The sequence below is a fragment of the Notothenia rossii genome, assembly GCF_949606895.1.
Source record: "Notothenia rossii genome assembly, chromosome: 2".
NCBI classification, from domain to species: domain Eukaryota; kingdom Metazoa; phylum Chordata; class Actinopteri; order Perciformes; family Nototheniidae; genus Notothenia; species Notothenia rossii.
Genome location: NC_136904.1, coordinates 23080320 through 23105943, shown reverse-complemented (window position 1 = coordinate 23105943; position 25624 = coordinate 23080320). Strand labels below are relative to the sequence as shown.

General features: G+C 39.6%; 1 protein-coding gene across 6 annotated transcripts in view; it reads left to right on the top strand.

The window, feature by feature from the left end:
- The window catches only part of LOC307028832 (protein diaphanous homolog 3-like), a 218784-nt gene extending 193435 nt beyond the window's left edge, over nucleotides 1-25349 (top strand). For all 6 annotated transcript variants that reach the window (XM_079664177.1, XM_079664176.1, XM_079664175.1 and 3 more), the window contains one exon: nucleotides 23790-25349. In XM_079664177.1, coding sequence (XP_079520303.1) covers nucleotides 23790-24145 — 356 coding nt within the window. In that variant the 3' untranslated portion in view covers nucleotides 24146-25349. The remainder of the gene's footprint in view (nucleotides 1-23789) is intronic.
- The last annotated feature ends 275 nt before the right edge of the window (nucleotides 25350-25624 follow it).

Here is a 25624-nt window from a genome sequence, read left to right as displayed (position 1 = left end):
AGTGATATCCAAGCAACAGAGCTTCATTTAGCGTGAAATAATTATTGCACTGTATATATATATATATATATATTATATGTATATCATGTATGTATATATATATATATATGTATATGTGCATAAGTGTACAGTATATGTATATGTGCATAAGTGCAATAAGCTTCTTAGTGCAATAAGAAGCTACAGGGACGTTAATCTACGTCGGTAATATTAACTTTATTTAATACAACATTTACGGGACAAGATTTAATCATACAGCCCATGTAGTATAATATTTTACAAATGATGAATTACAGCAAAAATGTGCAATATATCCATTATTACAGCTCCGTGGGATGGCAGTGAGACGATATGGGTCCGTTGTTATTGTGCATCCATGGGTAAAGATAAAAGCATGTAGTGCTGAACCTGCTGAACACGTAACATGAACGTGCCGGGCGGCGCGTGTCCCGTGGGTTAGATGCGCGTTCATAATGCAGAGGGAAATAACTCTCAGAATAACGTTATTAGCACATTTTTACAACTTTAGGAACACATTTTTTAAATTAGGGCTATACAAGTGTTCATACTGGGTGGATAATTTAGTTTAAAAAAAATTATCCAACGATTTACAGACCACTCTTTCCCAATGTAAGTCAATGGGAAAAAGTGTTTCAGGGCCTGGCAACCCAATAGAAGTGTAGTACCGCCGTTTGGCCACCACAAATATTTTCATCTGAGTCCGGCGCACTTTCTGGGGGCTTGGGTTCAGTGGGAGCAAGAGTTTAAGTGGCTGAGGAGGGAAGATGGCAAAATGTTCTGCGACATCTGTAGAGATGCTAAGATGAGTAACGGATTTGTCCGAGGGTGCACGACGATGCAAAAATCAGCGTTCAGGCTAGGTTACAGCAGATCAATTGAGTTGTTCTTGTAAATGTTTTGTTCATATTTTGATTGCAATTGTCTCATTTAAAACGATGGAATTGTTCATATTTGCCTGTTTAGTCACAATGGTCGCGGTGTTTTTAGCGGCCTCTGCCCCCCTCTGCTGTGCTGTCAGTGCAGGAAAAAATAAATCGTTCATGTTCGTGTTGACGTGAAAAGTGACCACACGGTCTGTGTCTCTGTTCATCTTTTTTTTTCTCCATGCCCTTAAATGTTCTGTATGAATCATAAAAAAAAAAATGAATGAATGAACATTTGCTGCTCAGTACCCAAACATAAATACTAAATATGTCTCATCTCAAAAATAAAATGACGGGTAATAATGGATTATGACGGAAATTTTACGATCCTGTCCGTCAAAATGACGGACAACGAAAAAGTCTAACGCAACCACTGCCTAAGAGATATATTTTATACTCCCATGTTTGTAATCAATGGTCTAGACCAGTGGTTCCCAACCTGGGGGGCGCGCCCCCAAGATCGCAGGGGGTACGCCAGGCCTCAGATGATTTGAGGCCAAATATCATGTTTAGACCTTTTTTTTTTTTTTACATTTAATTGTAACGCAATACATGATTGTCGCTAAAAAGCCTTGTCTCTACATTACAATAAAAATATATAAAAACATTGATTCATACATTTTAATAAAAATCCAAGTTAGTAGCTATTAAAAGGCATAAAAAGACAGAAATGTATACTTTTTTTCTTTAATAGAAATGTTTCTTCTGCCCGTAAAGTGTCCAAACCTGGCTTGTCTGGACAAGCGCATTTTTAAAACATAGTCATTGTCCATAACGGTTTCAGTTGCATTATTTGTCACAGTTGCTCCGATCAGATCGGTCTCCTCCATTTTGTAGATTATTTACGACTTTTGAATCCACATAAACACATCGGCAAAACCCGGCTTACTTTGAGCATGTGTTTTAAACAGTTTAATCCCTTTGTGAATTGTTTCCACTTCCGCCGTCCTTTAATTTCTTCATACAGCAGGAATCCAAATGAATTAATCCTGAGTCCAATAACCATCAAAATCACTCCAATAGTGCTCCTTCATTACGCTTTCATCCTCCTTTAACAAAATACTTCACATTCATCCAGTTTGTGACAGTAGTTGTAGCATTTTTGAGACTGTGAAACTTTAATTACCGCTGTTGCGCCGGGGGGGCGCAACTTCTAACAGGAGTCAATTGGGGGGGCTCTTGGGAAAAAAGGTTGGGAACCACTGGTCTAGACTCACTGACTCTGGATCTAGTTTGGAGATTAGAAAATGGCCTGATGAAGTAATTGAATAATGATGAAGGATGAAGGGACATGTTATTTGACCTGCAATAAAAGAGTTGATGCATCGCCACAGCAAGGTGATAAGCTGTGCAATATAGCCAAAACTGACTAACATTTATTAATCTTCATTTGGTACTGATAAGTATTTTTTACTACTAGCGTCATTTATTATGTAAAACATCCAGGATGTGTGCTCTAATTAGATGTTTTCTTCTTTAAACACCTGTCGCTTGTTAGAACTTATAGAATATTTGCTTTGTCTCTCAGAGTGCAACCAGTTGAATTCCTCTGCATTTTTGCATAATTGCTTCTGCTGGAGCATGGTGTTACATTTATTAATGTGACATGTTGTTTTACCAAGGCAAAACTCCCAGGCCGGGCTGGTGTCTTCGTTATAAATACCTTGCTTCACGCCAGTGTCCTGTGCCATTATACAGCAGGTCCACCATTCATTATCTGTTTGTGCTTTTACTTATGCAAAACACTTTTCTCGCAGATCAAAAAAAGTAACAGTTTTTGATGTTTTTTTTTTTCTTTCAGTGGGTGTTTAGATGGTAATGTTTTTCTAGTTTTGTTGTTAGTGATGTTGTTAGGATGTCATTTGTATTTTTGGTGAATATTTAAGTGCATTTCCTGGCCAGACTCTCCTTCTGCTAAATAATAATGAAGCAGCTATAGCTCAAAGTAACTGTCATTTAGCTAACTTTCCAAAGTGACAGAAGACACACACACAAACACACATTCCTACATTGCCCAGCTGTTTTATATCTCCTGTCTGATCAATACTAGCAAGAGACAAAAGCTCCCAAGCATCCCTGATTGTTCGCAGACAGAGGGTCTTACATGCTGTCATGGTGAATTGTCTTTTTCTGAAGTTACTTACCGTACTTGTTTGTTTCCTCCTCAATTTCTTCTTTGTTCCTGTGTTTGTCTGGTGTGCGTTTGCTGATTGGTGTTGTGATAATTACAAGTAGGATTGTGCCGCAGGCGCTCCTGTTTGCTCTGATGTCTCACACTGAGCCATTGTTCTTTTCATTGGCTGATTAAAGAAAGCAAACAGTTTTTTGTACATCTGATTGTGTTGAACAAATGGCACAACTGCGCAAGTTCATAATACAGTTGTGTATCTCTTGCTCTGACAATATATTCAATACATCTAGATGAAGAGTAATATATTTGATCAAATAAATAATGAAACACATATTTAATCATACCTCTATTGATAAAATCCCATGTGATGCTTCAATTTCCTAAAGATTCAGGTAGTTTTCTTCAAGTTGGAAGAGCCCTTTTGAGCTGGATCTGGTTGAAAGTAGGATGTGCAGCCAAATGTTGAATTTGAATTGTTAATCGAAATTATATTATCATTTTTTCAATCCCATGGGTTTTATTGTACATTTTGTTTTATTTTTTGCAAGTAAATGAAAGCAATAATTCTGTCACCTATGGAAGGTGTCTTGGCATCTCTTAGAATGAGTCATGTTGAAGCTAGATGTAGAGCTTATCTGGAGTCACAGTTTCAACATAAATGTTTTTAATATTCAAATTCTGTAAATTGTGTGGGGAGAGCGAATCAAAAAGCTGTTTTTGTACCTCCTCCGCGTTTGAACAAGGCGTGGTCAACACATGCTCTGAACTCTAACTGAGCTGACAAAACTGGCAGATATAAAGAGCAACACACAAAGGGAAAGACATTATTAGCTGTTTTTTTGTTTGTTTTTTTAAATAGAAGGGTAAAAAAAGATATGCCTGTCATATCAGGCTTTTCTGATATAGAAATGCCAGCTGCGATTCCCTCCCGGCTTTGCCCTGATTCAAGGTGTGTGTGTGTGTGTGTGTGTGTGCGGGGGGGTGGGTGTGTTGTTTCTCTCAAGGTTTTCATCAACGAGAAAGCTGTGAATGTGGATTTAAAGTGTGACCATGTACAAAGAAGCAAATTACCCAAACACTTTATGCTCCACATGTTTCTGTTGGGCAAGGTTAACATGACCACTGAACTAGCAAAACAATGTATTTGTGTGTAAGGAAAGCACATTGAATGAATGGATAGGTGCACATTTTATTTCAAGCTGCTCCATACTATAGTCAAAGCTTTCCCGTGCTGCAGCCCCTCTGCCAGCCATTGACAATATTAACCCATTCTATTGTCCACACAGCCGTTGAGTCTATGGCCGAGACATAGAGCATGTCTGAGCGTAGATTGCTATGGGCCCCATGGGAGCTCTCAGAAGGAATGAAATGGATGACACACTTACAGTAAAGCCCTGCACTCTCCCTTAGGTCAGATCTGTTAACACTGCTTTTGTGCTAAACCATCAACACATGCACACAAATTACATACATGTACTATAGCAGTGATGGGATTTTTCTACACAGTGAGAATTTTTTTATATAATACAATAATCATTTATTGCCTCTAATAACACATGTACCTCACGCTCACACACTAAGGCACCCACACACACACTGAGGTCACTGCTACAGGTCCCACTCAGCTAAAAGCGATCCCTAGGGGTGTTTGCTAACAGCTGGCCACAAATTGGAGCTTCACTATTCAAATGTGTTTCCTCATCTGGTGAGGGCACACACCTCTGTGCAGCCCTGTATTGATTAAAATCAATATGGTCCAATCTCATCAACACCACTGTCCTTGGCCTGCTGATGTGTCTTGCAGAGGACTCGGGGGGTGTGATGAACTACTGCTTCCTTTGAGCAAATCCATAGCTTTCCAGGTGATTGGGCTAATATGTTTCCATAAGCCATGATGTGTACAACCTCATATTTCACCGCATCATTTGTCTGCTGCATTGATTAGAACAAGGCTGGTCAGCCATTAGTCCTAAGTGCATAGAATATGAAATTGACATTCTCTGCTGAATGTCAATTTACGTGTGTTTGGGTTGTGTGTATCAATGTATGTTCGTCAGTGGCATAGACCATTCAAGCATGTATTTTTAATTGCCAGGGCTGTGTAAGCGTTGGAGGAAGAGGCCCTTGGACAGAGGCTGACCTAGACTCAGCCATGCTGCCCTGTCACTTCATTTGTTTCCTCTCTGGCTGCCTCCCTCGCTCTCTTACCGTCTTTCTGTTCTTTCTGTACTCTCTGCGTGAGTCTGAGGGGTGCTAGCTGACCTTCACTGGGACACAGCCATGATTCTAATTGCATTGATATGTCAGTTGGATAACATGGTTACAGGAGAGCATGGCCATATTAGCCCCAAAGCACTGTGGTGGTGCCTTGTGAATTTTGATGTCTTTTCACCGAAGACTAATATAGTCAAACTGCAGAGAAGGAGGAGACAGGCCAACACGCAGAGAACATTTAGCCAATTCAGGATTTCCTCTGGGGCTACTTGATGCTAAGGCAGTCCCTTACTCTGTCAGTGTGTGTGAGCACTTAAAAAGCCCTTCAGCCATACAGTAGTTTGTGAAAATACATGTAGAGCCTGTGATGTAACCCCTCAGTTTGTGATGGGTTGTTTTGAAGTCTGGATGTGGACTCACTTCCTGATGCTGTCTTTTTGATTAAGGGAATTCAGAAAATCCATATTTGTCTCAGCCTAACTATTTTACTTGTTTTTCACAGCAATTGCACAATCCATTCTATGGAAGCTGTTACTTTGAAGCAGCTATATTAATTGTTAGGTTTGCATACACAGTATGACAGCACCAAGACATTTTCTGAAAGCACATGCTTTGTTTCACCAGCAGTGTGTTCTTCCCTTAGCCATCATACAGCAGGGATATTTGGCCAAAAAAGAAAACACTTAAACACGTCACTAGTTATCTGATAATATATTGACCACTGTTTCCCTTCCCTGATAGCCCTTAATGTCAAGATGTACAAATGTTATATTACATTTATTTATTTATTTATTTGATGTCACCATCACTCTGTCTTACACCATATTGGCCTGATGCTTTGCCTGTCTCTAAATTATGTTTCTTGTACGAGTTGATTTGATCTAATTTTTTCCCTGCCAACTGGTGGGTGGCTTCTACCCACAGGCTCTTGCATGTGTGTGTCATGTTTATTCATCAAAGATTATATCTGAAATCAAGTGGAAGCAGAACATTAGCATATCGTAAATTCCAGTGTGTAGATAAAATATAAGCCCTTGTTGTGTATTGGTAGGTCTGCATAGTCCTCATAAATATTGTCATTTTAACCTACATTTTTGATTAAGCTGATATACTGCTCAAATACTGCAATTTGGCATAACTAGTGTGCAACATGAACCAGTAATTAAATACAAAAGAAATGTTCTAAAGCTAAACCATTTAATTCTCTTTGACTATCAAAGTTTGGAATTGTTTCATGCACATTCTGGAGAAAATCTATTATAGTTTACCAATTTGTGTTAAATCTATTATACTTACAATATTATTTAGGAATTACAATCTAAGTTGTAATCAACTCGGAAATAAGCATGATAGTGGCATCTTTTTAGCAATTTCCTAAACACAAGTTTGGAAATTATTAATAAAAATGTGAAAAGTCTTAAATATGCTTTGGTCAATTCAAATATCTGACAGAGGTAGCCTTAATGATGACTGAGGTGTAATTTGTAATGTTATACCCAAACAATGCCTATCCAGAGCTGCTATGAGCATGTTGAGGGTTAACCTCGTACTGTTCACACAGTGCGTATCACTTTGTGACTTATTCTGTCAGAATCAAGCTGCTTGGCCGTCTTTCTCAATTTTTCTGCTTCCTGTCAAATCCCAAGCTGTTTCACTCGATTTTTATATCAAGAAACTGGGTCCATTGTGCTGAAGGAAGGATATAAAGATCAATCCCTTCTACATGGTGGTCTGTGTGTTTCCCTAAGAAAAGATGAGATTGAAGGAAAGCTTAAAGGTGAGAGTTACCGTAGCAATAAAGGAAAAAGAGTTGCAGACAGTGAGTGAGAAGGAGGAAGCCAATGAGATAAAGAAAGAAGTGTGCGGTTTTTTGAAAGAGAGAGAGAGCAAAACCTGTGTTGATGGAGACAAGCTGGTTACCAGATGGGTTTTGTCACAGAGAGAAGGGAAAGGAGAAAGGGAAATGGTTAAGAGATGGAGGCTGATGTGGCTGTCTGTAATGCGATATGGCAGATGCGATTTTATTTTTAGGACACAAGGCCCCAGAACGATAGGTTTTATAGGGTTTTGAGTGGGTTGATCTTTTTAAATATTCAACTTCAATGAAATATGGAGCATGACTCCGGGCTGTTTGGAATTCCTAAGTCTGTTTGGCAGGACTGGCCCTGCATATTGAGAGCTGTCAGAGTCGGCCTGAGTGTTAAACACAAGTCCTGCGCTGGCAGCTGAAACAAAGAAACACCTCAGACAGGCTACAGAAGGGACAAAGAATGGAAGTCTTCACTTGGAGTTTAAAATATTAAATCACCTTTTGATGTCATGACAGTGTGTGACACTGTCTTGGGTTGCTTCAATGCACTGGTGTTGCCAAACAAACATTGAAGGGTATCACTCAAAAATTAACAACAACCTTTGCTGAAAAACAACTGCCTTAAATTGATACAATGTTATATTTAAATAACAAAAGTTCTAAGTAACAAGATTAAGAATCCAACAAAGTATTCAATATCACGTTTCGGCCTTTGACCATTTTATTGATGCTTAGGATACAGATATTACCAACAAACTATTGTTGTTTCTTGTCATTCCCACCTGTACAAGCTTGAATACATGAGATTATAATGAATGTACTGGTTATACCTCCTACCTGGATGTTGGCAAATTAAAAATCAATCAAAGGAAAGGAAAATCAATGTAAAACATACATTGCCTTTACATTTTTATTTGTAGTCATATTTAACGTTAAACATAGCTCTGAGTTTTTTGTAAATTCAGCACAATCTATATGATTGTGGAGGAATTTAAAAGTGAGCTGAAAATGTTTTAAAGATATAGATGAATAATGCAGGTTCTGCATAATCCACTGCAGTCTTTGTGTGTACAACTCAACTTCTCAGTCCACCAGTTCATTAATCCATGTTACAGACGTATTGAAAGCTAAAAGACAAATATGTGTTTCTGTCTGTTTGTCTGTCTGTGGATGCTTTCGTGAGCAGCGAATCAATATTTTACTCTCCCAGTGTGACAGGTGTACGCTGGAGAAAGCAGCTAATAGAAACCCTTACTTGGTGCGAAGCCACTGAGGGGAAATACATATGCATTAGACTGCTGCTGCTGTGGATCTTTACCAGCGGTAGCCACACAAACAACAACAGGTAGCAGTGCCTGAGACCAAGACATGTTTAATTCATGCCGGAGGCAACAGAGTTCACTGGCTGTGCACCTGTATCGGTGAAATGGCCAATGCTTATTAGAAAAGGACTGTGCATATGTGTTTACTTCAACAAATTGATGTTTGTCTGTCGGGCTGCCTCGCTGGGTTTGTGCGTGATGTCTGCTTTTATGCGTATGTGTGTGTGTTTGAGAGAGTGGGAGAAAGAGTAGAGACACAGAAAGCCCAGGAAGTGATGCTGTCTCTGTACGAGGAAACATTCTCAGTCCATTACCCTGCATGTAGGTATAATTAGAGTAAAGCAGGACTAAGAGCCCGGGCTGCTACAACCATCTGCCAGGTGTATATCCTCTTTGTAATACAGGCAGACAGATGTGTTTATATTGTAAGGATCATACCTCTTTTTTCTAGGTTTTTAGCATTTTTCACCCCATTAAATCCGAGCTGCACATTTGTATAATCACTGACCATGGCACTTTACAGCGGGTTATTAGGATTATGACTGCATTTTAATAACTTGCAGAGATGTAAAACGAGATCAGTAATTTACAATTCTAAACATCATGTTGCTGTTTTTTCTTCGGATTTATGTTGGCAGTGAAGTTAAAAGCGAGACAAGTCCTTATTTGTTGGAATATCCTATTTTTTTTTTTTAAAGCTGGTAACAACTACTACTTAAAGTTGTTTTTATTCTCCCCAAAAAGCACAGTGCAATAGTGTCATTATCTGGTCTGTGTATGGTAAAGACAGTAAACACTACATTATAATGAGCATACTAGTTTTCTGTGACATTAATTGCGTTACCAGTTTTTATGTAACCATGAATGATGCATAGTTACATATACAGCAGTGTTTCCCCTATATAAAAATAGCTGTGGCGCAGCTAGCCAGCCAGGTACCCAAAACAAATAAAATAATTTGTTTTACTTTTTTTTTTTTATTAAAATAATAATAAGTGGCGACCCTTTTTCGTTTTTGATTGTTTGTTATGTGGATTTGTAGTATTTGTGTTACTGTATGTTCAATAAAGGTGTATTTTTGCTAAATCTCGAGACATTGCCACTGTATGTACTGGCAGGGCCGATTTTTGACATGGGCGCTGTAAGTGATGAAAGTGGGGGATGTTGGCTTATCAGGCACCCGCAGCTCACAGCCAAAGTGGGAGCGAGAGAGCGAGCGAGGGAGAGAGAGAGAGAGGGCGCACCGGTACCGGCGCTGTTGTTATTAGAATCTGGGAGTGTTTAGATCAAGGATGGGCAACTTTGATGGTGGTGGGGGCCACATAATTGATGTACTGGCCACCAGGGAGCCGCAGATTCACTTGGAACACACACAAACAAAATTTCCATTTGTTGTATGTAATTATTAACAAATATACCAAGTCTGACATCTTCATTGACATTTTACAATCAAAGGGAACATCCCCCAAAAATGGGAACATCCTCTAATAAGCTCACTAAACAAATATCAGTTCACAGAAATGTTATTTCATTTTTACAAGTGGCATGTTTGTATTGAACAGGTTATTAAACAGTGGAATAAAACGATTTTAAACTATTGGAAAGCACGGAAAATGTGTGTGTATTGAGATTAACCATTAAGATGACATAAACATGAAGTCATGAACACTAACCCAGATATTAGTTGTCTAACTTGAACCTAAAACACTTGTAGCCAGTCTCTGCATTCCCCTAATTCCACAATAAGGGGAATGTCAACACAGATACCTGTCAGCCCGCATTCTGCTGTTCCTCACACCACTCCCCCTCCCTCCCGCTGAAATTATGAATGAAAAGCGTAGTAATCATAGATAACACGGCAGGGTCCGTGACAGTTTGTTTTCATCTGATTTCAAATAAACAAAGTCTTGGTTTTAAGAATATTAAACTTGTTTCGCCAAATTCAGATGATAAATACAACTTTTAAGCTTGTAAAGGCAGAATTACAAGCGGCAACTTAACGTCACAGCAGGCATAACAACAGCCGGTGTTTCTTGTGAGGGTTTCCCCGGGAAACAAACACAATACTAACAAATGCGTCACAGATTATTTTTGCGGTATTTGAAATCATGTACGCAGCTCACGACGTAACTAGGAGTCTAGTGGACGGTATCAGTACTACAAGTAAAAAAACATTTTTTTTAAATATTTTTTTTATTATTAATTACGTTGTTTATAAATTAATCTGAGGGCCGCAAAAAGAGGAGGTGGGGGGCCGCATGCGGGCCGCCATTTGCCCATCCCTGGTTTGGATAGTTAATTTTAGTCTGAGTTATCTCAGTGGGTCTCAAACAAATATGTGTTTACAAATTATGTAAACACATATTTCCAAGGCACTCCTTTATAATTATTAGGATAAATAAAAACAGGTTTGAAATCATTCCAATGTATACTATAGGACAGTAAACCAAAAATACCGTTTAAAGTTGGTGAGATACAAAAATACGTATAAATTAATAAATGTTAACTGGTAAAATAAGATATAAATGAACAACAAAAATAAAAAAAGTTACATTTATTTGTTATTGGCTATGGTAGGTTATTGGTTATGTTCATATACTCATTTGATTATTAAAATGTAAACCGATCTTTTTCATGGGTGTTTTAGAGTTGTACACCCTAGATCAGGTCTCTGGTACTGGGCCTCAAGAGCCTTTCTTGTGCTGGCAGACACACAGAAACAAATTGGCGGGGTGCACTTTGCACGCGCACACACTAAAACATTCCACGCGCTCCACGCTCACATTATGCTGGGCCCACGTGCCTTAGCACTGCTGCTATGACTCCATCCTTGGGGAAACACGGTACAGCATATTGGGTTCATTGACGATTGGCTGTCAGTCAGAGATAAATCCGGAAAAAGCCACTAGAATGAATTTGCAATAACTGTTTTACATCTGTAATGCATTGGTACATTTCACGTTGCTAGTCTTGACATTGGAGTGGTGAATGATGTGGTCCAGAAAATAGACAATTGATGTTGTTTATTTTAATTGTATTTTCAAAAGAACATCCTGTGCAGCGTGAGCCAGCAGAGTGTATAGCATGGCAGTACTAGTGGCAGTTGAACCAAGCTCACTTTTGAGGCATTGTTGGAAGCACCAAGCGTGCTAACGTAATGTCATGCTTGGCTGCCGCTCCCAGTGGCTGGGGTTCACACTGAGGGGCAGAAGAGTTGAGGGACATCCAGCTCAGCCCTTTCATTTCCTCCATGTTGCCCTTTTTGGTTTTAAGGGGTAAACCACCCCAACACTCCTGCCCACTCCCAACTCGCTTTGTTATCTACCCTTGATGTTAATATGATTCAATCATGTCTGCTCAAGAATAGAAAGATAAATGTGTTGACGTGTCTTTATGAGTGTCTCCCTTATGTACACATTTTTGCTTGTGCACAAACCGTTGCCATATCCACTTAAATGATATTTATGATCATTATGGATTTGTTAGGTGAGTCATAAAGCGTGACCTATAAATGTCAAGAAACTGTCCCCACTCTCTTTTGAACCAGTCTGGTTGTTATCCAGGCTCCACTTACTGTGTTCATAGATTACCTATTTGGGTGTGCTTGTCACCTTTTATATTTATTGTTTGTTTTTAGCCTAGAGATTTTACACTTGAAACACCAGCATAATTAGTCTCCCAAATGTTTTAACACAAGTAAAAGTATCTCTGATGGTGTGATCATTACTCAAAAGGCACCTGAGAAGAATATTAAGATACAAATGTGCTTAAATCTTTCACAAAATGACCTATGTTAAAGTGTTGATTGTGAAGGGTCAACACTGCTGATCATCACTGTCACTAAATCAAAAAAATCAAAAAAATATTTCTGGCACACTTGATAAGATGTATTACTTGCCCTCAGGGTTCTAAATAAGGATTATTTTTATCAAAAAAATATTACTTTTGTTTTAAACTAATCCATCTGTAATAATGAATATAATAATCAATCCCAGAGCTAAATGTGATATCATGAGATTTTGTATTTCTTCCGACCAACAATCCCAAAATCTATTATATTTAAGTTATAATCATATAAAATATGGCCGAGCTATTAAGCAAAATGTACTTTTGTACGTCTTTTATACATGAATATGTGTCCCCGCCATACTTGCCAACCTTGAGACCTCAGAAATCGGGTGTGATGGTGGATCGCCGGAGCTGTTAGATTAACATTAACATGCTTATTGTAGTTGTAAGTGCACTGCCTTGCGGCCTGTAGCACCATGCAGCATATGTGTGGGCTGGACCTGTATTTTACAGGAAAGGAGTGAGCAGAGGGTCAAGTTGTCGATTCTTGTTCTTTTTTCTGTGACTATCTTCCTCACCCTCTCAGACTTTCAGTTGCACGCGCTACTAAAAGAGACGCGTGGAAACAGTCCCGAGTAGTGTTGTCACGATACCAACATTTTGGTTTCGATACCGATACCAAGTCAAGAATTGCGATTCCGATTCTTTTTCGATACTTTTCTTTAAAAAAGGGAAACAGTCTTAAATGTAATTATTGTGCTTTATTTCACACCAGAACCATAACCAGAACATAAACTTTTAAACAATGAGAACAATAAACAAAATAAATGACAAGAATTCGTATTAAATAAAATTAAGCATCATCTCAAACAACTTTTTTGTTTTATAAAATATATATATTTTTATATTTTATTAACATGTAAATGTCATGTAACAGTAATATAAATATGTATTGACTAAATGTATATTGCAGATGTTAGCCACATTGGTAAATTAGCTAAAAAGATTTATTCACAAAATAAATTACACTTGTTTGACTTAGATTTGAGGGCATGGGCTTGAGCATGATGTAATTATGTTATCTATCACATTCGCTAACCTGTCTGTCTTTAAATAGCTCTGGATGCCGGTTGGCGGGTGCTTAGCCAAGTTTGATGTGTTGGCTCCCTTGGTTTGCAGGGATCTAAAACATTTCTAACAGACAGGCCTCGTGGTGTCCGTAGGCTTGCCCTCACTGTCAGAGATATAGCTCAAATACTTCCAAATTTCGCTTCTGGCGTCTTTTTTGTCAACAAGCCGAGGCGCAGCGGCAGTTGCACTCCCAATTGCAGCCATGCTTCTCGTTTAGTTTTCTCACATGCTCTGGCAGCTAGCGCGTGGTCGCGTGCACGAGAGAGGGGAGGGACTTAGAACGTGCTTGAGAGGGGCGGGACTGCAGGCACGGCTGCAGTGCAGGGAGTGGAAGCAGAGCGCTGAACACACACGGCTCTTATTAAAATGGCGCTTTCTCACCGGAGTACTTTTCCCCGTCATTCTTAAAGTACCGATACTAATGAAACGGAGGAATCGTACCGTTTTTAACGGCAGGGTATCGCAGTACCTTTCAAGTATCGGTACACCGTGCAACACTAGTCCTGAGTAAATCTGATTTTGTCAGAAATCAGGAGAAATGCGGGAGAAATATGACCCCGGGAGGAAACCGGGAGAGGGCTATGAAATCGGGAGTGTCCCGGGAAAATCGGGAGGGTTGGCAAGTATGGTCCCCGGTGTGTCAGGGAACTCACCAAATGTCAGAAAACACAACCCTCTCAATTTTCCTCAATACCCAAATCTCTAAAAACGGGGCTGCAACGGATCTGATTATTATTTCTAATTATAATTATTTTTAATTATATAATTTTTCTGACGTCAGAAAAGGGGTATAATATGGGTAACTCTCCACCTATCAGGGGAATGAGAGACCGCTCGAAAGCGCTGGAGGCGCTGTAGTGCATATACAAGGCCTATAAGTGGCACTGTAGTCTGCCACAAAAGCAGAATCAGCCATTGCAAAAACAGGCCTGGAAAAGAGCAAATAGAGCGAAACAAATGAGGCATGGCTAAAATGCATGATCTGTTTGGTATTTTGAAAAAAAAACTTCAGACATGTTTTATATAGGTATGGCCCTACAATATATGTTTCAAATATAGCATGATAGGTCCACTTTAATATAAATATGGTAAATGCATTTTGAGGGTCAAAATACAATATGTATGTAATATATATTTTTGTGTTGCAGAGATGTTCCCGAGTACGCATTATGTTTAAAGACTTAGAAATACAATCTTTGTTCGGTGCAGATCTTGCAAATATCCAACCACAATTATTGTAATATGTTTTTCAATGAAATTGAGCATAATTGTGTAAAAAATAGTAATTCCCTCTAAGGTTATCATACAATCACAATTATATTTTTTCAAAAATCTTTCGACCTTCATAAAAAAAACGAAAATAATCTCCATGTTCTCCATTTTCGCTAGATAAAATACATGGTCAATTATCAAAAAAGTAATTCAGCCTAATTTCTCCCCAACACCCCATCAAGCCTCACCGAGCTCCCCAAAGTAAATCCCATTATGAAGCATATATTGTTGTGTTGAAATAAAAACATATAAAAGGACAGAAAGAACAGAGAAAGATCCACACCCAGTAATGAATACATCCTCCTAAAAGGCTTCCAAATAGTGTTGCTTTGTCACTAATACTTTGATCTATTTTTTTGTATTTGCAAAGATATTTTGGGTTGTTAAAATAAGGGAGAGGAGAGACAGAGGAGAGGGTGAGTCAAAATCACGACTCAACAAAGGAAAAACACTTTGATATGCATTAGAGCAGGACAGGCTTCAGTTACCTATAACACTGCTGTTTTTTTCATTACCTACAGGGATTATTATAGTGCTCTTTCAACAATCCATCCCACACCTCTTCCTTTGTCTCCCTATTACTCCCTGTCTCTTTTGTACTCCATTTATTCTAGTCCTAATCACAATCATTGCCACTGTCTTGAGGTTCCCTATCTTGTCATCCTTTTCCCCTCATCCTCTTTCCACTCTCCTTTCATTGCTCCTTGCCTCTCCTTATTTGTATCCTGTTTTTCCTTATGAACCAGAAGCTAGGCAGAGCACTCAGCACACACGCGGTTAACTAGGACGAACAAGCAAGGGACAAACCTTCAATGACTGGTGTGTTGCCAGGTAATGATCTTTAATTACAGCCAGCCTAATGCACACAGGCAAGCTAACAAGCAGTCTGCTAGCTTTTATCTTTTACAAGGCTCACTGGGGGGACATTGGAGCATCACACACATTTATGACACCAGACATTTTCGACTCTTAAATATAGCTGTCCTCCGCACGTCTCCTTCCTCTATACACAATCACCATAAAACATAGATTCCCTAATGCACAGAACACACACAGTCTTGTGTGTTTTCCTCCTCAGTGGTGATGTGCAGTAATCCTTTAGATGAAAGACAGTTGTGAGTTGCATCCCTACTTCCTGAATCAAAAATTAAAGTAATCATTACATAATTCTCGTTTAAAATGAATGATGTGTTCCATATTTTTGACCTGATAATTATGGAGTACACTGGCCACAGATTTTCCACTTGTAGATTTAAAAACTAAAAAAGGGACCCAAAGTCACAATTGGACAGAATATGCAGCAAACTGCCAAGCCAAACTAGATGTGTTATGATTTACGGCGGGCGTTGAAGGGTTTCTTTGATCTATCTAATTTCAACTTGTTGTGTCAATCACTCTGCAGAGAAAAAAGCCTATATTCTGCGAGTCTGCATGACTGCTCTCTTCTTAAAGTGATCAAATGCTGCAAACTTCATAAGAGTTTAGAGAGGATGAGAGGCAGGGCTCATCTGCATCTGTATTAGAAGTGGCAAATGCAAATGGCCTAAATGATCTGAAAAGAGGAAAATGTGAATTCCTCTCTGCAGTTATTTGCAGATAGAGAAAAATAGAAACCATTAGGACAGTGCCTTTCACATTCTAACAAAATGCCACCCTATCACACATTTAATAAACCACCATGGGCCCATTTTGAAATTCCTGATGATATTCTCTAACCATCAGAGCAGTGATTTGTCTGCTTTGTTTAAGATTTTCCTCTCAAAATGCAACGGAACCAGCAACAGAAGCTGGTTAAAAGGCAGCGTGCTCTGAGACCCAGTTTAGAGGCACTTTATACAGAATAGCTGAGAGCAAGCAGAGACACAACAAGCTCAGTATGTGGGCTTCTCTACATGCATAATTGTTTTTTAAAACATTTTTTTTTCTGGCCTCCAGCTAAGTTAAGGAAGGCAGCAGACTGATGACTGTGACAGACTGGTCATTTAGAACAATCATATTGTGTTGCTTTTTTGCAGACATACAGAAAACACTAATCTCCTGGCTTTCTCATGTGATGACTGATTTTGTCCAATCTCTTAACAGCTCATCATGGAGACCAGTTATTTGTCACCACAATGGTGGCAGGTGGTGAAGCTTTGACAGTCATTGAAAGAAAAAGACACTGCTGCAGTCCAGACTTCACTCTGTCTATCTGCTGAGGCACCCTGCCTAAGCCTGTCTGCCTACTAACTTCTATAGGAGTAAGGAGGAGAGAGATGAATAAAAGCTCATCTGCATCAGTTGAAGCAGCAAATATAGGTGGAGCAAACGATCTTAAGTGGGGAAATGTGAGCTCTTTTTTGCTGCTATTCACAGATGGTATAAAGAGATACATTTTACACTTAAAAAGGGCAAAAGTTTCCTAAAGAAATGCTACCGAGGCTAGTTACCAACAAAGTTAACAGCAAACCCAACTTGCCTTTCTAACTTCTATTAAAGGTCAAAGGTGATAACTGAAGCAATAAGCCATTTTATTTACAATGAGCAGACCCATTTGGTGCAGGATTCAGATAGATGACATTGACCCTGAAATTGCAGTAAACAATATCCCAGTTGCCAACATTTAAAAAAAAAAAATCATCCTTTTGGGGACTGTCCAAAATGTTGTCCTTCTTTGTCACTGCTTATTGTTAACTCCACTCATGTTTTTCCATCAAGGTCTTCTTACAACTCTTTGCGTCACATCTAATTCATTATCTCCAATAATGCCACTCGAGTTGGCATTGGTAGTGGGCTGAACACTATCACTTTGAAGATATTAAAATAAATCTGGAGGTTGGGAGCTAGAATAAGCTAGCCAAACGTAGCTCAGTCCTCATAACAGCTGGAGGCTACATTAACCTCTATCAGGACAACACACGTTGTTTCTTGACTAAACTGTCAGTGATCGGGTTTAATTGAAGGTAATGTTACTAGATGCCTTGTTTCAACATTTTAAAGAGAATGTTTGGAATAAGAATGTATCTATTGTTCTGCTGCCTCAGCTTTTAAACCATCAATTGTGAGTCGGACAGTGCAGTACTCTTTTAACAGTTGATAGTGTGGCAGTAGATATCATTTTCAGGGGACATTTTGAACTTACTACCTGAAATAAGACGTTAGGTTAAAGGGGACCTATCATGCAAAATGCACTTTTCGATGTATTTTATACATATGTGTCCCCGGTTTGTCAGGGAACTCACGCAGTGTCAGAAAACAAAACCCTCTCTTTTGCTCCGTACCCAAATCTCTAAAAACGGGGGTGCAACGGAGCTGATCCAGTTTTGCATCCGATATGACGTAATATCAGAAATGTGGACCCACGGCATTATCAGAAAGTTGCTATCAGAAACAATGCCCGATGTGTTTTGGACGTAATATGCTCTTTTTTTACATTAGCAAGCACCGCTAACACTCAGAGCCAGAGGTCGCGTTAACTGAATATATTCCGTCTATGACAGATTTTTTTTAACAATGACGGAAAAATCTGAAAGCAGTCCGTCATTTTGACGGATTAGAACAAACTCAGAACAGCGCCAAAGTTTCCCCGCAGCAGGGCTCCGGTGTTATGTCATTTCCAGACCTAACTTTGCCATACAAATCATTGAAATGTTTGGGAGTTTCTGGTTTACGCTGTGGCTCCCACCGCGAGGTGCGGTGGGCATGCAGTGGGCATACATAACATGGTATAACACCAGTATTGTGCCAAATGATGCACCCCCGGTGTGAAATGCACCCCTTGTCACGGGAACGCGCATTTGAAAATGAAACGTTTACACCTTAAAACGAAGCTTAAAACGAAAAGTAAACGTCCAGGTTTTTTTTAAGGGTAATTTTCAGACTGAGTCGTTTAGTGGTAGCTTATATAGTCTTGATTCTTGTGTTTAAACTTTTCGCTCCGTATTTTGATGGTTGCGGTGTTGCAATATACGTTGGTCAGGGGGACATTATTTGTTGACGCACAGGTGGCCCGAGGGGACGACATGAGCCGAGGGACCAGCTACCACTAAATGACTCACAGTTAAAAATTAACATTAAAAAAAAACCCGGACGTTCACTTTTTGTTTTAAGCATCACTTTAAAGTCTAAACGTTTCATTTAGAAATGCGCGTTCCCGTGACTTGTGGGTTGCATTTCACACCGGGGGTGCATCATTTGACACAACACCGGCGCTAACAGTTCACAAACCCCCCGTTGACAGTTCACGAGCGTGCTCTTCCCCCCCCCGTCAGTTGTGTACAGACGGACGGGTAATAATGGATTTTGACGGAAATGTTGCAATCGTGTCCGTCAAAATGACAGGCAGCAAAAAAGTCTAGCGCAACCTCTGCTCAGAGCTAACCTGTACTGCAGAGAGAATGTGTAAAAAAGAAGGAAATAAAAAGGAACTCACATTGTAGTAAACCCGCAAGAGAAAAAGCATTTGAGCTCCATACTGTTTCAGAAATAATCCTTGATGTGGTTTGGAACATGATATGGCATGTAATCACCGCAGCATTTAGCTGAGTATCTCGTAGAAATCTGAGCAGGCATTAGCTCCCCCACTCTCTTCTTTTTTTTTTTCAAGCTAAGGTCCCTGAATCAGCAGTTTTCTAACAGCGCTGAAACAGATGGATATGAGGGATGTCTAAAATGCATGATCTGTTTGGTATTTTGAGCAAAACACATCGTAGACTTGTTTTTTATATATTTTTATTAGGGCTGTCAGTCGATTAAAAATATTGAATCGCGATTAATCGCATGATGTCCATCGTTAATCGCAAATTAATCGCACATTTTGTATCTGTTCTAAATGTACCTTAGAGGAATATTTTTCAAGTTTTAATACTCTTATCAACACATGAGTGGACAAATATGCTTTATGCAAATGTTTTGTTATTATCATTGGAACAATGACAAATATTCTCCTGAATATTCTCAACACAACAACCTGGAACCTCTCTCTCTCTCTTCACTCTCTCCCAACCCTGTGTACTTCTTTGCACTGAGCCAGTTGCTCAAACAGACAAGCCTGTTTACAGTTGTCTGCAAAATGCCGCTCCTCTGTCTTCGTACCAGTCAAAGCATGAGACTGAAGTTCCCACCTAGGGTCAAAATAATGCGCTGTGGTGGGCAGTCGACACGTTGGATTCGATCCGAATGATCTCACGCAGCCCCTCGTCCTCCACAATGTTAATTCTCCTGCAAGCTGTAGCCACCATGGGTAGCGCACCCATTTAGCTATCGCTGTTGAAAGAAGCGGGGCTGTCAGCATCAGCTGTGTGCTTGGCTGCTGTTTAAAACACCTTTCTTGTATCCATATCTCTCGCTAAAATCTCCCAACTAACAACAACAACGTCAAGCCTTTGCAGGGGCGGATCTAGACAAATATTCATGGGGTGGCAAGAGGGTGGCAGGAGATTTTGAGGGGTGGCATCCCCTGGCAGAAGTATATGCTGATTTAATCGCAGTCATATCAATCAATGTTAACTTGGAAAGCCACAATATTGATATTTTAACTCAATAACATAGGTGACATTATTGTGGCACATCAGTAAAGCCTTACATATAAATATATAAGGGGGCAGACTTAATTTAATGAATTTTAACTGAACAATAACTGAATGAGTTTGTCTCACTCTTAGACCAGCAGGGGTACCAAATCTATGAAGACTGCTGCAATAAGTACATGAATTAACTGTCTCATCGATGTTTGTCTGAATTAATATGATAATATTAACAATCATATTATTCCTATCAGCTGTCAATCACTGTTATGATTCACATATTCATTTATTATTAAATAATCTATATTTTTTGGAGGAGTTAATGATAAATGTTTCTCAAGATGCTTGCCCACCCTCCTTCAAATTTGAAAGACAAGTAATTATATCATGTATCAAAATTCAAAAGATTCAAAGGAACAGTTCAGCGCCCCTCAACTTTACTGCAGTTACAACCTTGACTTTACATCAGAAAGAACAAACATTAAAGAAGTGACTAACTGCATCAGTTAGGGTTAAAAATTGTGTATTCAGCTAAAACATATACATCACTGCAGTTATTATCCAGTGGAAAGTCCTTACCTACTGGCCTAGTTAAATCAAAGTGGTTACTCTTTTTGGCTGGGCGGTGTAGTTTTACACACCGTCTTATTTGACTTTCTCAGGACTTAAAACTGTTTTTTGGGGGCAGACCCCCACAAAGAAAGAAATATATATACACACATAAGCTCATCATCTTAACAGTTTACTATGCTCATCGAGTCATCCGTGAGCAGAGCATCAAGTTGGCATGCCTATAAGCTGAATGCGGCAATTACCATTTTGTTCATGAAAACGCTTCACAAACTTATTAAGATCAACAGCTTTAGTGCTTTTTGTTTCAATGCTGAGTGCAGCCAAACTAGACAGTCTCTTCTCTGTCATTGTAGACCGCAAATACCTCATTCCTTCCGTCTGCTTGAGTCCGAATGCTTCTCGTTTTACGCCGTCCCCCATTCAAATGAAATCGCCGCCAATCATATTTCCAAGCTCGCGCCAGGGCCGGGGGAGGGGTTACAAGACTCGCGTCTTGTGCTGCATTCACTTGCACTCGGACATCAGAGATTTTCTCTCATAAATGTCCGATGAGCCACAACTTTTCTTTCAAAACAAAGATGCCAACTGGGGTGGCAGCTGGGGTGGCAAGGCTATCTTTTAGGGTGGCAGTTGCCACCCCATGCCACCCCGGTAGATCCGCCCCTGAGCCTTTGGGCTCTGAAACTATGGGGCGGGCCGAGGACAAATACACATGCGTTAATCGCACGTTAAAAGAATTTGTGGCGTTAAAAAAAATTGCGTTATTAACACGTTAACTTAACAGCCCTAATTTTTATATATCTGAGAGAGACCCATAATATATGCCTAAAAATAGCATAATACCTTTAAGACCTTTAATGGCAGTCACTTTTCTTTACACTTTCATTCAGTTACAGTTGAAATTCAAAGTGAAGTAGAAATTAAATAGACTTTCTCTTAGTTTACTTTATTTTGATCAGATTGCCCATCACATATCTAAGTCTGTGTCTGAGTGAGAGGGATAAATGCACAGCCCTACCATCACAGCATGTGTTGAATAAAGGTTTTGTCTTCACAAGCCACTTCACTGGTTCTATAAAACCAGTGTCAGTTGCTTGTTAAAAGAGTACAACCTGGGAGATAAAGAATGTTATGTATCCCAGACGTGTTTAACAGCTTAGATAAAGGCATATTTTGAGAAGCTAGCAAGGCTTCAAAGGAAGAAGCAGCAGGCATCACAGGAGGTGTCAGAAGAAACTGAACTCGCTGGACTTTGATCACGCTCACCACTGAAGGCCAGAAAATAAATGCACTTTCAGATAAAGGTTTTTCTGAAATATGGGTTTTATAATTTCCTTTTGAAGTCTGTCTGTATTTATGTCTGAATACAATTATTTCTATTCCTAACCACTGAATCGTTACAGGTTCATGCAGAGCAGGAAAATAGTTAAATTATAATTAATGCTAATAAATGCTAAAATAAATATCAATTCAAAGATGTCTGAAATTTGACAAAAACTGATTATACTCGCTTGTATTTTCTATTTCTTTTTTTGGTTTCTTTTTTAAGTGTAAACAACATATTAAAATGCAAATTGCTGTCACCACAATTGATATTTTTCACAACATTGTGTTATTTGTAAAGGAAATGTGTGTTTGTGGTGCATCGCCTGATAGAGCACAAAGCAACAGGCCTGTGGGGGGAGATGACAGGTTTTAGGAGGGAGGGAGAAGAACAGGACATAATCGGGAAGTGTGGAGCAAGAGGAGTGACAGTGGGGAATAATTGTCCTCTTTTAAAAATGTAGACTGCGACAAGGGGAAAAGAGAGTGAGATAATGAGGGGGGACTTGGATTTTTAGCTTTGGTAAATGTTTAGTCACAGCAACAAGGCCACACACTCTACTCATTTCATCCTTTTAAAGTCCACCACTGCCTCTTGTTTGCCTAACAAGCCTTTGTGTGAACATGCCAGAGTCTGTGTGTGCGTGTGATCGCTGGATTTCTTTGCTTAATTTTGCAGTCGGTTCATTCCTGTCTGCTCACTTTACTCCCTTTATCCTTATTTATTTGTCAGAGGTTGTGTTCAGGGACGTTCCTTGTCATTCGTCAGCGTGGCCCATAAAACACACTGTCATGACTGACTGGCCACGCTCCAAACTCATTACCGATTGGCTGACAGAGCGGGTCGCTCTGTTCTGCTCTGCTGTGTTTGACTCCTGTTTGCCAGACATTTCAGGCTCAGGAAACTTTAAATGCGGTGGTGTCTTTCCTCGCGCCACTCCTCTCAGCCTCCCGCTCAAGGTCACATGAATATGGATTTACCCTCTCCTTCCAGCGCACACATACTGATGATGAAGTCTAAGATCTACTCAGAGGGATTATAATTCAGGACGTAGGTCTGATCCGGGCTGTCACTCTGTTCCTCTGTCTGTCTGGGGGTGTGTTTTAAGTCGGAAACTGAAGGGGAGGCAGGGAGAGGAGGGAGGGAGAGAGGTAAGAGGAAAAAGAAAGATGAAGAGGACTACTGTAGGAGCAGGGCGCTGAGAGGAAGAGCGGAGGAAGGAGAATGGATGATGATGATGATGGAATCAGGGGAGGCTGGAGCCGGGTGGGAGGGTGTCATGTAAGAGAAAAGGAAAGAGACTGGGAGATTGGAAAAGGGCGACGCACCGTGTTATTGAGTTTCTGTTACGGCTGATCAGCAGTATCCATTTCCTCGTATTGAGCCTGCTGCATGCCACAGTCTGCTGCAGAAAATCTTTTCTCATCAGTGTTTGTATACACGCTGTACGCCTCTGTGGTGTGTGTTTGTGATGTGTATTCATCCAGACTAACAGTGTGCACATTGAGCTCATGTGTCTATGTGAACCTGGGTTTTGTGGTGCATTCGCCCGCTAAAGTGCTTCTTTAAACTTCTCTAATGGTTTCTGTGTTTCCATTTTGGTTTTGTTTTACCTTGCTTGCTTTAAAAAAAAAAAAAAGAGTTCTCTCTTTCTTTGTTTGTAATTCAATCTCTAATCAGATTATCCCTTGCTTCAATTCACTTAAAACCAGTCTCTTCTCCTTGCTCTCCTCCTTCTTGCTCACAGCTGTGTCTCTTTGTGTTTTTATTCACAGAAAACAACAAGGTACCTTTACAAAGGTCTCGCTCTCGGCAGAATATGAATTTAGGTTCAGCGGTGATGAAAGCTCCCCCTCCCAAGGAGGCCCACAATGAATCTGAGGGTCACCCGTCTTCGGCCCGGGCGAAGGAGGCGGGCCGCAGGTACAGGAACAACCCGGCTCCGAGCCACTGGCTGAGCAGGGAGAGGGCGGGTGACAGAGAGACGGTGAGGAGCACTGAGAAAGAGACGGAGGTGGAGAAAGAGCCTCCGTCCCTTCTGCTGTCCTCCACTGTTCCTGCGGTGAACAGCTGTAGCTCCAACGGAGAGTCCGATGTGGAGGCTCTCCTGGCCAGACTTAGGGCGTTGTGAGGTTTGTTTTTCACATTAGCTCTGAATTGGCAAATATATACAGCTGACAGTCTGTTTGTACCTGCAGATATTAACATACTGAATGTGACCAAAAAGATTAAACTTCATAAAGTCATCAAAAAAGCAGAACATTTAGTAATAAAGATTATGAAGGATTTATGAGGTGTAAAGTAGCAGGGCAAATCATTTAAGATTTAGATTCACTGTAGCTAACCAAACAAAGATACTTTTTAAGAGCTTCATAGAAAATATGTTTGTATAAAAATACCATTTGAGGACCAAGCTTTTAACACTTAGACATCAATCACTCAGTTGTTCAGGTAGAGCTCAGATAGATGGTCAAACAGAAGGACACTTCAAATAGATAATATATTACAAAAGTTGTGATCGAATAAAAACACTTAAGCACATTTGTCATACAGCCCAAATACGATAAGAAGACTCTCGGACCTGATCCTGTAGAGTGCACTGCCCAAAGCTCTTGGCTATCATTTATATCTTCATTCAAATTTGAATAAAACTTCATACTCAGAAAGTAAAACATGCGACATAGCTAAGCACTTATTGTGTGATCCAGAACTATGCAATTTCCCAAATAAATTACAGCCGATTCCTAAAAATGCTAATAAACCTTTATCCTATCCTTTATCTTGTCTTACCTTTAGTTTAGTTTACGATGTATGCTACACTAAAAACGTAAAGCTAATTTCTGCTTTTATTACTTTCATTATTTAATTACTATCCTCTCTCTTTTTGTGTTCCTGTGTGAGTCCTCTCCATCCTGTGATGGGGTGTCTTTTATATTCAAAGCATTGATCGCATTGTTTGTATTATCTCAAAATAAAAAATCCCAAAAATATGTATTCTATAAAACTATAAATATAAAAACACAAAAGATGCAAGTAATGACATATGATTGTATTACAGTATGTGTTACAGTTTTAAGAAGTTGGTTTTGATTGTACTATATCTGTCTCTGTCATTGATGGTGAAAACATCTCTACAGTGGGAAAAGTCTGCAGTAAGGGGACAGTATCGGAGAGTGTTTTGTTCACAATGAAAAAAACAAGTTATTCCATCCAAAATGTAACCAGAATTGATGCTGCTTTTTTTCTCCTACACTCCCACCAAAATGACTCACATTTGTACCTTTATTTGCTCACTTTTATAGTCCTATTTGCAATAAACTGAAGAAAGAAAAATGTTCGGTTGTCAGTTTCATAAATTACAAAAGCTTCAAACGCACGACTGAAATGAATACAATGTTTGTGTTGCCGTTAGCAATAATTAATGTTGGTTTTGTTCTCAGTGTAGAAACACAGATCACGCCCCTGCTTTGGCTGCCTTAGAAATATGCATTCAATCAATCAATGTTTATTTATATAGCCCAATATCACAAATGTTACATTTGTCTCAGTGGACTTCACAGTTTGTACAGAATATCAGTATGACAATACGACACCCTCTGTCCTTAGACCC